The 13,950-nt window shown below is 42.3% G+C and overlaps 2 protein-coding genes across 6 annotated transcripts in view; one reads left to right on the top strand and one right to left on the bottom strand.

Moving 5' to 3' along the window:
* The window catches only part of slc38a9 (solute carrier family 38 member 9), a 40,743-nt gene extending 40,015 nt beyond the window's left edge, over positions 1–728 (top strand). For all 4 annotated transcript variants that reach the window (XM_067258088.1, XM_067258086.1, XM_067258087.1 and 1 more), the window contains 2 exons: positions 363–465; positions 652–728. In XM_067258088.1, coding sequence (XP_067114189.1) covers positions 363–465; positions 652–673 — 125 coding nt within the window. In that variant the 3' untranslated portion in view covers positions 674–728. The remainder of the gene's footprint in view (positions 1–362; positions 466–651) is intronic.
* Positions 1–13,950, bottom strand: part of sh2d4a (SH2 domain containing 4A) — a 36,880-nt gene that overhangs the window by 9,600 nt on the left and 13,330 nt on the right. For both annotated transcript variants that reach the window (XM_067258100.1, XM_067258101.1), the window contains 2 exons: positions 9,199–9,329; positions 6,630–6,847 (listed from right to left, as the gene is read on the bottom strand). In XM_067258100.1, coding sequence (XP_067114201.1) covers positions 6,630–6,847; positions 9,199–9,329 — 349 coding nt within the window. The remainder of the gene's footprint in view (positions 1–6,629; positions 6,848–9,198; positions 9,330–13,950) is intronic.

Genomic DNA, 13,950 nt, shown 5'->3' with positions numbered 1-13,950 from the left:
ACGTTTTGATCACAGTCAGTCATGGCATGCACAGCAATATGGCGTTATAAAAAAACTGCGTTGTCGCTCCTTAGTAAGGACCTTATATGTTTGAGCCGTCTAATTCAAAATCACCTTAAATTAATTGAGTGAGTTACAAAATGCTTTGCTATCTATATTACTCTTAAGTATTATAGCTAGCACAGAGGAGCAATTAGAATTCCCATTGGAGAAAAAGGAACTGAACTCCAAGACCTTGAGGAGCGCCTTAAGGTGCTGGAGTTCCGAAAGAGAGTGGTAGGTGTTTGGAGATGCCATGAACTATGGCTTCTACGCAGCGTTCAAATTGGTGCTGACAATAAGTTCATGACTTCTAATTGCAGACGCTGTGATGAAGTGGAAGACGGGACTGGGAGAGAAGGCTGTGGAGCTCCTCATAGCGGAGACACTCAAACACGCCCCGGCAGCCCATTCAAAACAAGCAAGGTGAATCATGATTGCAGCTTCCATATCCAACCTTTCACATGGCTATGTGACAAAAATCGAGAATCCCATAATATTTTTTTGATGATGTATATTATTTTAGAAGTGATTTTTTATGACTTGTACAGCCCCTTTCACACATGCAATTATGTTGATAGGACACTAACTTATTTTGTGCTTCATTGTCAGGGCCAACAGACAGGACCTGTAGCGGGGACTGATTTTAATTCACTGTTTGGCACTTTGTTTGAAATAAAATGACTAACTGTTACATGGTAATTCTGCCTCGTTTATGATTATCTTGAGTTAGGCTGCACATCACACAAACATAGTCCTCCTAAAGTTGGCTACCATGTAGCCTATTATACAAGAACAAGTAGCATTTGGGGCAAATGAGGTCTGCATGAACCAACCCCAGGGCTCAACATTAACATTTTTTGGCACTGGCCCGGTTTGAAACTTACTGGCCCCAAGACAATTTTTACTGGCCCCCCCTCCAAAAGTTGTAATTTATCATTGTTACAACAAAACCAAAGACTTATAAGTTGTGTTATTCTGTTAACATGTTTAACCATTTATTAAACAAATCCTGGATATAAAAAGAACAAAAATGAAATCAAATTTCTAGTGATAAAAAATTAAAAGGTAATAGTCAGCCAAACAATTGACTTTTAACCTCAAACATGACGTGCTTTCTTCCCTGCTGACAGCCATCTCTGCACAACTCTGTCTGGCTGAAACTTGAAACCTCTGGTCCCTCAATGCTAATATATAAAAGCTTCCATAGCATTTCATCAGTATGACACTAAGTACCCAAGTCGACAACATTCTTCTGCTGCAGTTCAATAGCCTGGGGGAACGAGGCGAACGGCTGGCCCGTCTTAATTACGTGATATGCCGTTGTTATAAGTCTTGCAATAACACGATGGGCATCTACATTTAAATTCCTGACCAGCATGGTCAACGGCCTGGAAGATGGATTGTCAACCATCTGCTTAACGCTAGCTGTCGCGCAAACCAGGTGCTGTCTGCAAGCATGGCTGGTCAGGGATTGTTTTCGGAAATTGTCGGTGCCTGTGTAAAAAGATCCACTTTTGTCTGCTTTAGACGGGAACATACGACAGACGACACAGTGCATCTTCGTTCCATAAAAAAAGTTGCTTCCGTTTGAGCTCGTAGCTCTACTTTTCTGCCATCTTCACTTTATTGTCTCGCGCCAGTTGTTGAAAAATGTATCGAGATTAGAGAATTACAATTTGACAACCACTCGTCACTCACTACTCAACTCTTGATTTGCCAACTGTGCGCCCCACGAGCTGCAAAGTTATTTATGCATTTAGCGGATAGCAAAACATATGAAGGGTGTTAACTTTTACAATGCACATTTTTTTTCAATCAATAATTTGCAGTGGCCCGATCGGGCCAGTGAGTTGCTAGTTTAACTGTCCCGACGTTACTTTTTACTGACCCCGGGCCATCGTTATTGTCGAGCCCTGCGCCCCAATATAAGCAGTAGAATTGAGAAATATAGGTTACTTAATTAACGTTGCAGTTACGGACTGGCAACGTCACAAAATTACTTTGCTAGGAGGTCGCGGTTACGGACTGGCAACGTCACAAAATTACGTTGCTAGGAGGTCGCGGTTACGGACTGGCAATGTCACAAAATCACGATGCCTGGACGTCGCGGTTACGGACTGGCAACGTCATTTCGTGACGTTGCCCTTACCAACTGGCGTCGCCAAAGACGTTGCGGCTACGAATGTTTGGTCATCGAATGACGTTGCGACAACGTGAGGGCAACGTAACTGTGTTAGCTAGGATATCTTATGCCACTACTACAACTACTAATTCTGCAGATGCTGCTAATATCTCTTTTACTACAGTACAGCTTTCAGCTTCTCCCGCATTGTATTTCAGCTCTTAACATTGTTAGATGATGCAGTTCAGATTCCACACTGCCTCTTTTGTGTGACTGACACATTTTTGAAATTCATTTCAGCTTGTATTTTTTCATTTCTGTATTTTCAGCAATTTGTAAAAAATAATTTCAGCCTTCAGCATTCTAACGCATTTTCTGCAGGAAATGCACTTTCTAGTTATTGGGTGTGCTCAAGCCTTCGGCGAGAGCACAACCTTTGTTCTCTCACATATATATTATTATTATTATTTCTTTTTGCCCCCCTAAAACTTAGACAATATTTGGCCTACATAGACAACGTAGGTGTCAAAAGTTTCGTCTTGGTAGCGATTGAGTTGCTTCTATTGGAATTTACGTTCCGTTGCATGGTTTAGGCTTAAGTTAAGTTTTTGTGGCGAAAAGTGAAGCTAACGGTGGCTAATTTGCTAGCCACAGTCACTGACGTTACTAACGTCACTGCGTCACTAACGTCACGAAAACACGCGTGACTACCTTTGCCAGAACATTCGTTTAGCATCTGTTAACTTGGGGGATAGCTAGGCTAACTATAGCTTTACTGCAAGGCAGCTGCAGAAACGCCACAAGAAAAGAGGCCAGGGTGATAACTATTTACTCATTTTACTTTGTGATATGACACACAATTGTGATGTGTAATGTACAATATAAGCTGATATTATTAAGGAAGTACATCTACTTTCGGAAACAGCAGTCTACTATTTCACTGAAGTATTAGCATCATGACATTAGCCTGTGTTGCCCGGGCAACACATACTACAGTGGTCTATGATGTAGCGTTATCTGTTTTCAATCGTTAAAATAAACATTCCTCACATATACATTTTCGTTGTAGGATTTATTCTGACATTAGAAAACAATTTGTTGGTGAAATTACCATTACCTGTGGTTTCAAACCAGTGTAGCTCACTGCAACGCTGTAGCTTACGCGAGACACACTACTGTACAAAAACATCTACACTAAACAGCTGTTTAGGAAGTCAAACGGCGACAGAACATGTTCGGCACTCCCCTTACTTAAATCAAAAGTCTATCTAACTACTAACCTGAACTTCATTGCCACAGCCTAAACGTTGTCAATCTGTTCATGAAAATAATTAATTTCAGTTTAAACCGTACAACGGAACGTTAAATCCAATTCAACCAACGCAATCGCTACCAAGACGAACACAGCAGTAGTCTAGTACTGTACCGTAGTAGTACAATTTACCGGGGCAGCTTCTCCACACAGGGCTATATCGCATTTTGCGTTGTTACTGACAATGATCGCTACCACTGAGCTTTTTATGAATGAGCGATTTTCCACTAAATAAATGTCAAGCTTATTTACGTTTTGGGGGGCATATTTTCAGTTAGCAGATGGTACTGTTTGAATCGCGATTCCATCTTCTACTGCCGGGTAACGTCGTAGAATAATCTTCAAAGGGGGTTCTTTATTAATGAATGAATGCAATGAGTAGGCTAAATGCCTGAAAATATCATGAGAAGGGAAAAACTTAAAATGACGTTTAAGTCATAGAGATTAGGTCAATTTTTACACCGGTCTGCCCAATTTATTCGTTTTGTTTCAACGATGAGGCTGCCTCTTGCAGGGGAAATGAGAAGACATCTATTTCATTCTACACTTCACTCGTATTTTCAGTTGTAAATGAGCAGCAAAAAAAAAAATGCTTTTAAATCTATGTCATCTTTATAAATAATAAGTATGCATTTTTATATAAAATATACAGAAATATCAGTTGTAAAAATGTCATTCAAAAACGGACCCCTGTGCAACCGACGCAAGCAAGCACACCCTACAATTTCCCCAGAAATTGTACCCTCTCTAGTTATTATTATTTTTGCCCCCCTAAGCATCCGTCAATATTTGGACTACATAGAAAACGTCGGTGTCAAAAGTTTCGTCTTCGTAGCGATTAAGTTGCTTGTATTTTTATTTATGTTCTGTTGCATGGTTTAAGTTAAAATTACGTTTTTGTGGCGAAAAGTGAAGCTAACTTGCTAGCCACAGTCACTGACATGACGTTATACGTCACTAACGTCCCGAAAACACGCGTGACTCCCTCTAGCAGAACATCAGTTTAGCAGCTCGTTAACTTCTGGGAGATAGCTAGGCTAACTATAGCTTTACTGTCAGGCAGCTGCAGAAACGCCACAAGCAAAGAGGGTGATAACTATTCACTCATTTTACTTTGTGATATGAAACACAATTGTGAAGTGTAATGGACAACATAAGCTGATATAAGGAAGTATATCTACTTTCGGAAACAGTAGTCTACTATTTCACTGAAGCATTAGCATCATGACATTAGCCTCTGTTGCCCGGGCAACACATGCTACAGCGGCCTATGATGCATCTGTTAATCAAAACCTTCCTCAAAAATACATTTTCGTTGTAGGATTTATTATGACATTAGATTACAAGTAAACGATTTGTTGGTGAAATTATCATTACCTGTGGTTTCAAACCAGTGTAGCTCACTACAACGCTGTAGCCTACGCGAGACACACTATTAGCTAACAAACATCTCCACAGCTTTAAACCTTTTTCAGTTTAGGAAGTCAAATGGCGACAGAACATGTTCGGCACTCCCCTTAGCTACTTAAATCAAAAGTCTTTCAATAGGTGAAACTATCTGACTACTAACCTGAACTTCATTGCCACAGCCTAAACTTTGTCAATCTGTCATGAAAATAATTAATTTCAGCCTAAACCGTACAACGGAACGTTAAATCAAATTCAACCAACGCAATCGCTACCAAGACGAACACAGCAGTAGTCTAGTACTGTACTGTAGTAGTACAATTTACCGGGGCAGCTTCTCCACACAGGGCTACATCGCATTTAGCTTCGTTACTGACAATGATCGCTACCAGTGAGCTTTTTATGAATGAGCGATTATCCACTAAATAAATGTCGAGCTTATTTACGTTTTTGGGAGCATATTTTCAGTTAGCAGATGGTACTGTTTGAATCGCGATTCCATCTGAGATAGCTACTGCCAGTAACGTCGATGTTGGAATAATCTTCATCAAAGGGGGTTCTTTATTAATGAAGGAATGCAATATGAGTAGGCTAAATGCCTGAAAATATCACGAGAAGGGAAAAACGTAAAAGGACGTTTATGTCATAGAGATTAGGTCAATTTTGACACCGATCTGCCAAATTTGTTCGTTTTGATTTAACTATGAGGCTGCTGATCACCATTCCCTCTTGCAGGGGAAATGAGAAGACAACTATTTCATTCTACACTTCACTCTTAGTATTTTGAATTGTAAATGAGCAGCAAAAAAATTATGCTTTTGTATGTAATGTAATCTTTATATATAATAGGTATGCATTTTTATATAAAATATACTGAAATATCCGTTGTAAAAATAAATGTCACTTGCAAAATATGAACTTTGCAGAGTGCCCAGTTCTTGAGCTGATCATGGGAAACTAAACCAGACATCCCAACCTGCAAAAACTCATTTCAGGGAGGTGGCTTCACCGGCTACTACCCCATGGTATCTCAGATGTACTTCTGCATTTGCTGCAGCGTGAACTAATGATGAATATAGCCTATAATAGCCTACACTTTTTTAGCCCACCCAATATCACCACCAGCCATCACTGGACGGGCTACTTGTCTACCTACCTACCTCCTTGCAGTAGTCAGACCATAGACTGTAAAAACAATGGACGATGCGTTTATGCTTCCTCCCAATGCTGTCCATTCTTTTTACAGTCAATGCGTCAAATAGTGAGTTCATGTGTTTTGGAGGTTTGGCTTTGATGGGAAGGGTGGGATATTTTGGTCTGAATCCGAACCAAACTCAAGCAAAGATTTCTAAGTTTGTAAAATGTACCTACCCTGCCTTTAATAATGCTTTCTAACAGAACTTTTTATAAATTCACTCGTATGGTTAAATAATATATAACCCATAATACATTGCTCTAGACCAGGGGTGTTCAATCCTGGTCCTCGAGAGCCCCTGTCCTGCATGTTTTAGATGTTTCCCTGCTCCAGCACACCTGATTCAAATGACTGGGTTGTTATTAAGCTCTGTGGAAGCCGGGTAATGACCATTCATTTGAATCAGGTGTGCTGGAGGACCAGGATTGAACACCCCTGCTCTAGACAAACTATGTCACGTGGTACATTGTTCTCAATGTTGTACATAGCAGCAACATTCAGCTACTTTCACACATTGATGGACAGGGAGTGACTTAAAAAAAAAATACTACCTCATGGTACTCGACAAGCTCTGCCAATGATGAGAAGTGTAACTGGTCCCCAAGTAGTGTATAGCATCCGTCTGTGGCATCAATGAGGAAGTGCTTAACTGCATCTTTACATCGGTAGGAGAGTACATATCCCAAAATCCTCTCACTGACCCGAACCAGGAAATAGCCCGGTGTCCCTTCGGTCAGTAGGTTCTCTGCATCCTCCCGTGAAATAATTCCTTGGTGAAGCAAAATAAACATGTTACATACTGGTGGTATGTGAGACAAAAAAATCTTCATAGAAGTATGTGTATAAAAGCATTTGATATCTAATACACTGCATTACAGTGTACTTAACACTGCTAAGCAGAATTAAAACATAATGACCATAAAGGTTTGAGGGAAACATATAGTATAATATAACTCCCAATAAAATTGTTCCCAGCTAATATCTAGAAGCAAGGCTATCACTCATTTGATTGTAGATGTTGTTGTTGTTTCATCCTTTCATAATATCAGGATCAATCAATAAATGTAGAAAATATTAAATTTAGAAAATGTAAAACAGTATCTAAAAACATTCTAATACTACTAAACAATTTAAAAAACATCTATGTCAAATATATAATACAAATTAAATAAAATATAAAGAGAGTGCAATGTGATTTGTGCATTGGGCAATGAGCAATAAGTGGCCGATGGACTTTATTACAGTATTATTGGCAGTTGGAAGTTCTGGGCCTTGTTGATGAGGCCATCTGCGGATGAAAAGAAACTGTTCTTGTGGCATGAGGTTTTGGTCCTGATGGACCGCAGCCTCCTGCCGGAGGGGAGTTGCTGAACAGTGTGTGTCCAGGATGGGAGGAGTCGGCCACAATCTATCTCGCTTGCCTCAGGGAGCTTGAGGTGTGCAGGTCCTTCGAGAGATGGCAGATTGCAGCCGGTCACCTCAGCAGTGCAGATGATAAGCTGCAGTCTGCTCTTGTCCTTGGCAGTGGAATCAGTGTACCTGATGGTGATGGAGGAGGTGAGGATGGACTCAATGATGGCTGTGTAGAAGTGCACTATCATTGTCTTTGGCAGGTTGAATTTCTTCAGCAGATGCAGGAAGTACATCCTCTGTTGTGCTTTCTTGGTGAGGGAGCTGATGTTCAGTTCCCACATGAGGTCCTGGGAGAGGATAGTGCCCAGGAAGCGGAAGGACTCCACAGTGTTGACTGGGGAGTCACACAGGGTGATGGGGCTTAGTGGGGCTGGATTCTTCCGGAAGTCCACAACCATCTCTTCTGTCTTGAGAGTGTTTAGCTCCAAGTAGTTTTGGCTGCACCAGGTCACCAGGTTGTCAGCTCCCCACCTGTAGTCAGACTCATCCTGGTGTCATCCGCAAACTTCAGGAGTTTGATGGACTGATGACTAGAGGTGCAGCTGTTGGGATAGAGGGAGAAGGGGAAAGGACGTAGCCCTGGGGGGATCCAGTGCTGATGGACCGGGAGTCAGAGACGCGTTTCCCCACCTTCACACACTGCTTCCTCTCAGACAGAAAGTTATCCACCTGCAGGTGGAGTCTCATGTTCAGCTGGGAGAGCTTGTCCTGTAGCAGAGCTTGGATGATGGTGTTGAAAGCAGAGCTGAAGTCCACAAACAGGATCCTGGCATAGGATCCCGGGGAGTCCAGGTGCTGAAGGGTGAAGTGGAGGGCCATGTTTACTGCATCGTCTACAGATCTGTTGGCTCTGTAGGCAAACTGCAGGGGGTCCAGGAGAGGATCCGTGATGGAGGTGTGCCAGCACCAGACGCTTGTAAGACTTCATTACCACAGTTGTCAGGGCGATGGGTCTGTAATCATTAAGTCCAGAGGACCTTAGCTTTTTGGGCACAGTGATGATTGTGGAGGACTTGAAAACATCTGGCACTTGGCATGCCTCCAGAGAGGTGTTGAAGATTGAGACAAAACAGAGTGCACCGACAGGACGAGGCTGCCATCAGGGGCGCCATCATGGATTTAGATAGCAGGGGCTTTGCAAGCCATATCTGCCGGAGCTGTAGCCCTGAACCTTTTGAATGTAGCCCCAAATATAATTTGTATATCTCGACAAAACAAACTGTGTGTTATGTGCTGTGTAACATGCTACAACAGTCTGTCAAAATAAATGCACTGTCTATATAGCATGTCAGTGAACGTAATGTTTATATTACATTTGCGCTCAAATTAAAGCAAACCTTTTTGAACATTCTATATTGATGTTCCGAGCTGAGATCAAATAAGCCTAGTCAAGGTCCTATGTTAGGTTTGGGCTAAGCCCCGAATGTTAACAATGTCTATCTACGTACCTGCATAATAGTGTGTATGGCCTAAATCATTTACTTTCATAGACATTCAGTAAATTCTTGTAGGCAGAAAATCACCCAAAATGTGTGCCTTAGACAAATTGGCACTGTAATGTTAATGTTAAAATTTACCTTTCCACTCAAATGATCCCTAATGGACTTGGAAAAAATTATAATGGATGATTACCTCCACACAAACATAAACATTTCAGAAACTATGTCACTGAAGATTTACTAACTAAATTCTAGCTGTTGGCTTTACCATGGAACCAAGGAGCTATACGACTCTGATCCTTTTCAAAACCTGCTCGAAGAGGCAGCTGCTCCTCCTGGAACCATTGGATGATGTGCTCTCTACCGGAGGTGGAAAGAGTCCGTGGCACACCCTTCTTCCTGTCAACACCACAGAGACAAAGACAGAAAATTGGGTCAGGCAGTAAAGAGCATTCCTGCATTTAAGCTCTAAAGCTTGGGCTTGGGTGTCATACTGCAAATCTCTAGATATCTGCTTGCACCCCCAAATTAACGAGACAGACCCATCACAAGTGTGCGGGTTGATATACATGGGATCCATTTCAGGCCAAGGAGATAACACTGAGGCTGTGGTTACTGATGTAAATTGATTATGTATGTAATGACATTATGATAACAATCTTATGAAGTTTGATTCCGGGATGAACGGGGACATAATAACAATGACCCGATTTACTGCACCATCACAAGCCACAACATGCTGTACACACCAACACTCCTTTAGTTTAAACCTATTTCAGGGTTTTTCCTGCATAGAGAGAGAAAATTTGGGCATGCGCCTAAGCCGTTTTCCCGAGCGCCTAAGGCAAAACAATAGTCTGCGATGGGGGAAAAAAAGCTGTGTTCATCACGCGTGCAATGCATGTCAGCGAATATGTTCTCAATAGTATGTTTCAAGTAGGCTACAGCCGAACCCTCGTTCTGTGCATGTCTTCTTGTCTGATCAATACGCAACTGTGAGGGGCGCGAATGGACAGAGCGGCCAGTAAACTGTCGTTCCGCTGCGAGGGCCAGCCTGATGTGCACGAATACACTTGTACAAATGCAAATGAAATTTATTAATTTATTAATTATTGTTTAAACTAATATCAGACATCCAAACATTTGGAGATACATTTGTTGCTGCTCATTTTCACATAAAAATACTAAGAGTGAAGTGTAGAATAAAACACGAATCTCTTCTCATTTCCATTAGTGTAAAAGGTAACGGTGATATGTGGCAGCCTCACATAGTTGAAACGAAGTTGCATTCAACCGAAGAAACTGGATATATGACTTAAACTTCCCCTTAAAGATGCTGGAAAGTGGAATACAAAATTAGTTTTAAGCTCATCACACCATAGAAGAATGTGTTGTTAATTACCCATCCAAATTCGAATGAAAAAAACAATACTGACAAGTATGTTAAATTAGGCTTTGAAATCGTGAGAATCAGCAGTCTTTTACATTTACATTTACATTTATTCATTTAGCAGATGCTTTTATCCAAAGTGACTTCCAAGAGAGAGCTTTACAAAGTGCATAGGTCACTGATCATAACAACAAGATAGCCAAAAAACATCGCGAGTAGCCAAAACATGAAGCACACATTGTGAACAACCAAAGTAAGTGCCAAAGGGAAGAACCATAAGAGCATGTAGTTAAACAAGTTACAATTAAACAACATGAACAGCTATAAGTGCAAGTGTACCTGTGGAAAAAAGCAAGCAACAGTAATAAAACAATATATCACAGCGAGTACAAAAATTTTAATCAGTTACCACTAACCACAAGAGCAACAAGTCTCTAAGCAAGAGTCATTGTGATCCTTGAGGAAACTAACATCGGGTCAAGCGAACCGTTCCTAAGTACCGTTGTACTCCCGGAACAAGTGCGTCTTGAGCCTTTTCTTGAAGGTGGAGAGACAGTCAGTGTCTCTGATGGAGGTGGGGAGTTGATTCCACCACTGGGGGGCCAGACAGGAGAAGAGCTTGTGTTGGGACCGGGCGGTCTTGAGCGGTGGGACCACCAGGCGGTTGTCTGAAGAAGACCTTAGGTGACGGGTGGGGGTGTAAGGCTGCAGGAGAGACTTGATGTAGACGGGTGCAGTCCCGTTCACTGCTCGGAAGGTCAATACCAGGGTCTTGAATCTGATACGGGCCATGATAGGTAGCCAGTGGAGAGAGATGAGGAGCGGGGTAACATGGGAGCGTCTGGGTAGATTGTAGACCAGGCGGGCCGCCGCGTTCTGAATCCTCTGAAGAGGGCGGGTTGCACATGCTGGGAGACCAGCGAGCAGCGAGTTGCAGTAGTCCAACTTGGAGAGGACGAGTGCTTGGACTAGCAGCTGGGTGGAGTGCTCAGACAGGTATCTCCTGATCTTCCGGATGTTGTAGAGGGTGAATCTACACGACCGGGAGACCGCAGCAATGTGGGCCGTGAGGGAGAGCTCGTCGTCCATGGTAACCCCAAGGTTCCTGGCAGAGGATGAAGGGGTCACCGTCGCAGATCCCAGGGTGATTGAGAGATCGTGGGAGATGGAGTGTCTTCTCTGCTTGAGACTGGGGGGGGCGTGTCGCCTGAAGGAGCTGAAGCTGCGCCCCCTCGAATTTATTGAATTTAGCAACAACAGCAACACTAGCTACATCAATTGCAGATATCAGGACAGACCTACCTGCAGTGTTTTATGTGTTAATTACTTTGTGTTTGCATCGTACCAGCTGGGTAACAGAATGCAACTGTCTGTGATCTGACGTAGATAGGTCGCTTTGACGTAGATAGGTTGGGTTTTTGCCCCGCCTATACAAAACCTGTTTTCAAACAGTACCATCTGCAAATGGAAAATATGCCCCCAAAAAGTTAATAATCTTGAAATGTATTTTTGGAAAACAGCTAATATAACAAGTTTACTGGAAATAAAGTTTGACACATTTCCAATTGAACTGTTGCCTAGCAAGTAATTAAGACAAAAATGTTCGTTCCTACCTAGGCTACCTACTCATATCAAGCTACATATGAGATATCATCACCCTGGCCTGTGTCTGTGGCCTTTTTTTTCTGTAACTAGCCTAGTCGATTTAGAGGGGGCAAAAAGGAGGACAATCCCAAAAAGTATCATTAGTATGAAATTAAGACAATAACAGTCATTTTAATAAGTCAACATTTGCAATTTGAATACAAATTCAATACAAGTGCACTGATTTTCTGTTGTCTTTGGTGAGACAAGTTTAGTCTAAAGATAAATAAGAAAATAAGACAGTACCATTCCCCAAACTATTTAAATTGTAATAGAAATTAAAATACATAATTTGGTCAGCTCAGCAGCGGTTGTTTTATCATCTGTTGTTGTGTTCGGTGCAAAAATAATGTCAAGGAAGAGTTCCAGACAGAACTAGCATTATCCTTGTGCCGTTGCGTAGCGCAGGCATCCCGCTCTAAAGCCCCTTTCCCCCTACTACTCACATCTATATCAATGCAACAGAGCTTACAGAAGACATGCTATTGAACTTTGCTGCTCTTAGTGGCAAAGTTGAGTTCTGAACTCCACGTAGGTTTGAAGGAGGTCTTTTCGGCATCTGAAAACCTACGCGATTGGTAAATTGCGACGGTGGGCAGGAAGGGTCAAAAAGGAGGACAAAAGGGCGAAAAAGAGGACACGCAACAGCGGATCCGGACGTCTGGTCACCCTAAGTACCTACCGGAAGCTAACTAGTTATAGCTAATAAAAACTGAGAAATATCTGCAATATCTGCAGATGTAGCCAGCCATGTTTTCTGCAATAATACCACCATGGTCTTTATTTTTGGTCAGCAGTTTAGCTACGCAAGTAGCAAAATTACTTAATACTCGTCTTTCATTGAGTCGGTCTCCACTGAAAGCAGTGAACATACCAGCTTGTATTTATTGTACAGGCCTTGTTACAAACACACACGTTCTGTAATGTTGTGACGTTTCTGACTGTTGCTAGCTAGTGAATGCATGCTTTGGGTGTGACGTTTCACTTTTCTCCCCAAAAAATTATGCCTAAACCGTGAAAGGCAAGTGTAACGTTTAGACCAGAGCCCGTCTACGGAGAGCCTGTCTACTCCCTATTAAAGATCCTGTAAAGTGGACCTGGAAACGAGTTTTAAGTTCGCCACACCACAGAACAATGTGTTATCAACTACCCATCCAAATTCTAATGAAAAAATAACACGACAAGTATGTTAAATTAGGCTTTGAAATTGTGAAAAAATCAGCCGTCTTCCCTGCTCGAGACTGGGGGGGCGTGTCACCTGAAGGAGCTGAAGCTCCGCCCCTCGCTGCCTAGTGCCTACCTCCGACCCAGATAATGGACGCTATGTCAAGCCGAACAAAACCGTATAGAATTAGAATTTATTTGTTCAATGAGTGAAACATACAGATGCATATAAATGAAATGTCCCCCTGAGCTGTAACAGTAAAAATGGACACCAGAGACAGCAGACAGTGAGCTCTCCAACTAGGCTACTTCTAACACATTAGCTACCATTTCACCAAAATACCATCATTCTACACCGAGTAGCCTAATATCAATTTAGCGGTTTGCACTAACTCATAGCAGAGATACCTCTGGAAAAGTTATCTACTATAATTATAACAAGCACACAGAACTGAGTGATGAACTGCTGGCGGCGGTGGATGGTCCAGGTGCGACCGGAGGATGAACGGCCGGAGGGACGATGCTCGGTACGGCTCCACGCTGCAAGAGAAGCCGTGTGTTGGTGAACCCCGTCTGTCTCTGGTCCATGTTAAAACTGTCCGCCGTGAAATGATCAGTGCGCTGTTGGAGTTTATCCGAAGCTTTCCATGAGCGTGGCTCTTCACAAAATCTATCCACCTATTTTTCCTTTCATTATCAACAGGGAACTTAAATGGCGTTGCAGCGCAGCTGGAGTTCTTGCATCCAGGGAAGATGCAGTTGCGGGTGGTGGGAGACATCCTGAAGCTAGCTAGCTAGCTGATGTAGGCTACAATAACAGTA

Source organism: Osmerus mordax, chromosome 20 (assembly GCF_038355195.1).
Source record: "Osmerus mordax isolate fOsmMor3 chromosome 20, fOsmMor3.pri, whole genome shotgun sequence".
NCBI lineage: Eukaryota > Metazoa > Chordata > Actinopteri > Osmeriformes > Osmeridae > Osmerus > Osmerus mordax.
Note: the sequence above shows the minus strand (reverse complement) of the source record. Positions and strands in the feature narration are given on the sequence as shown.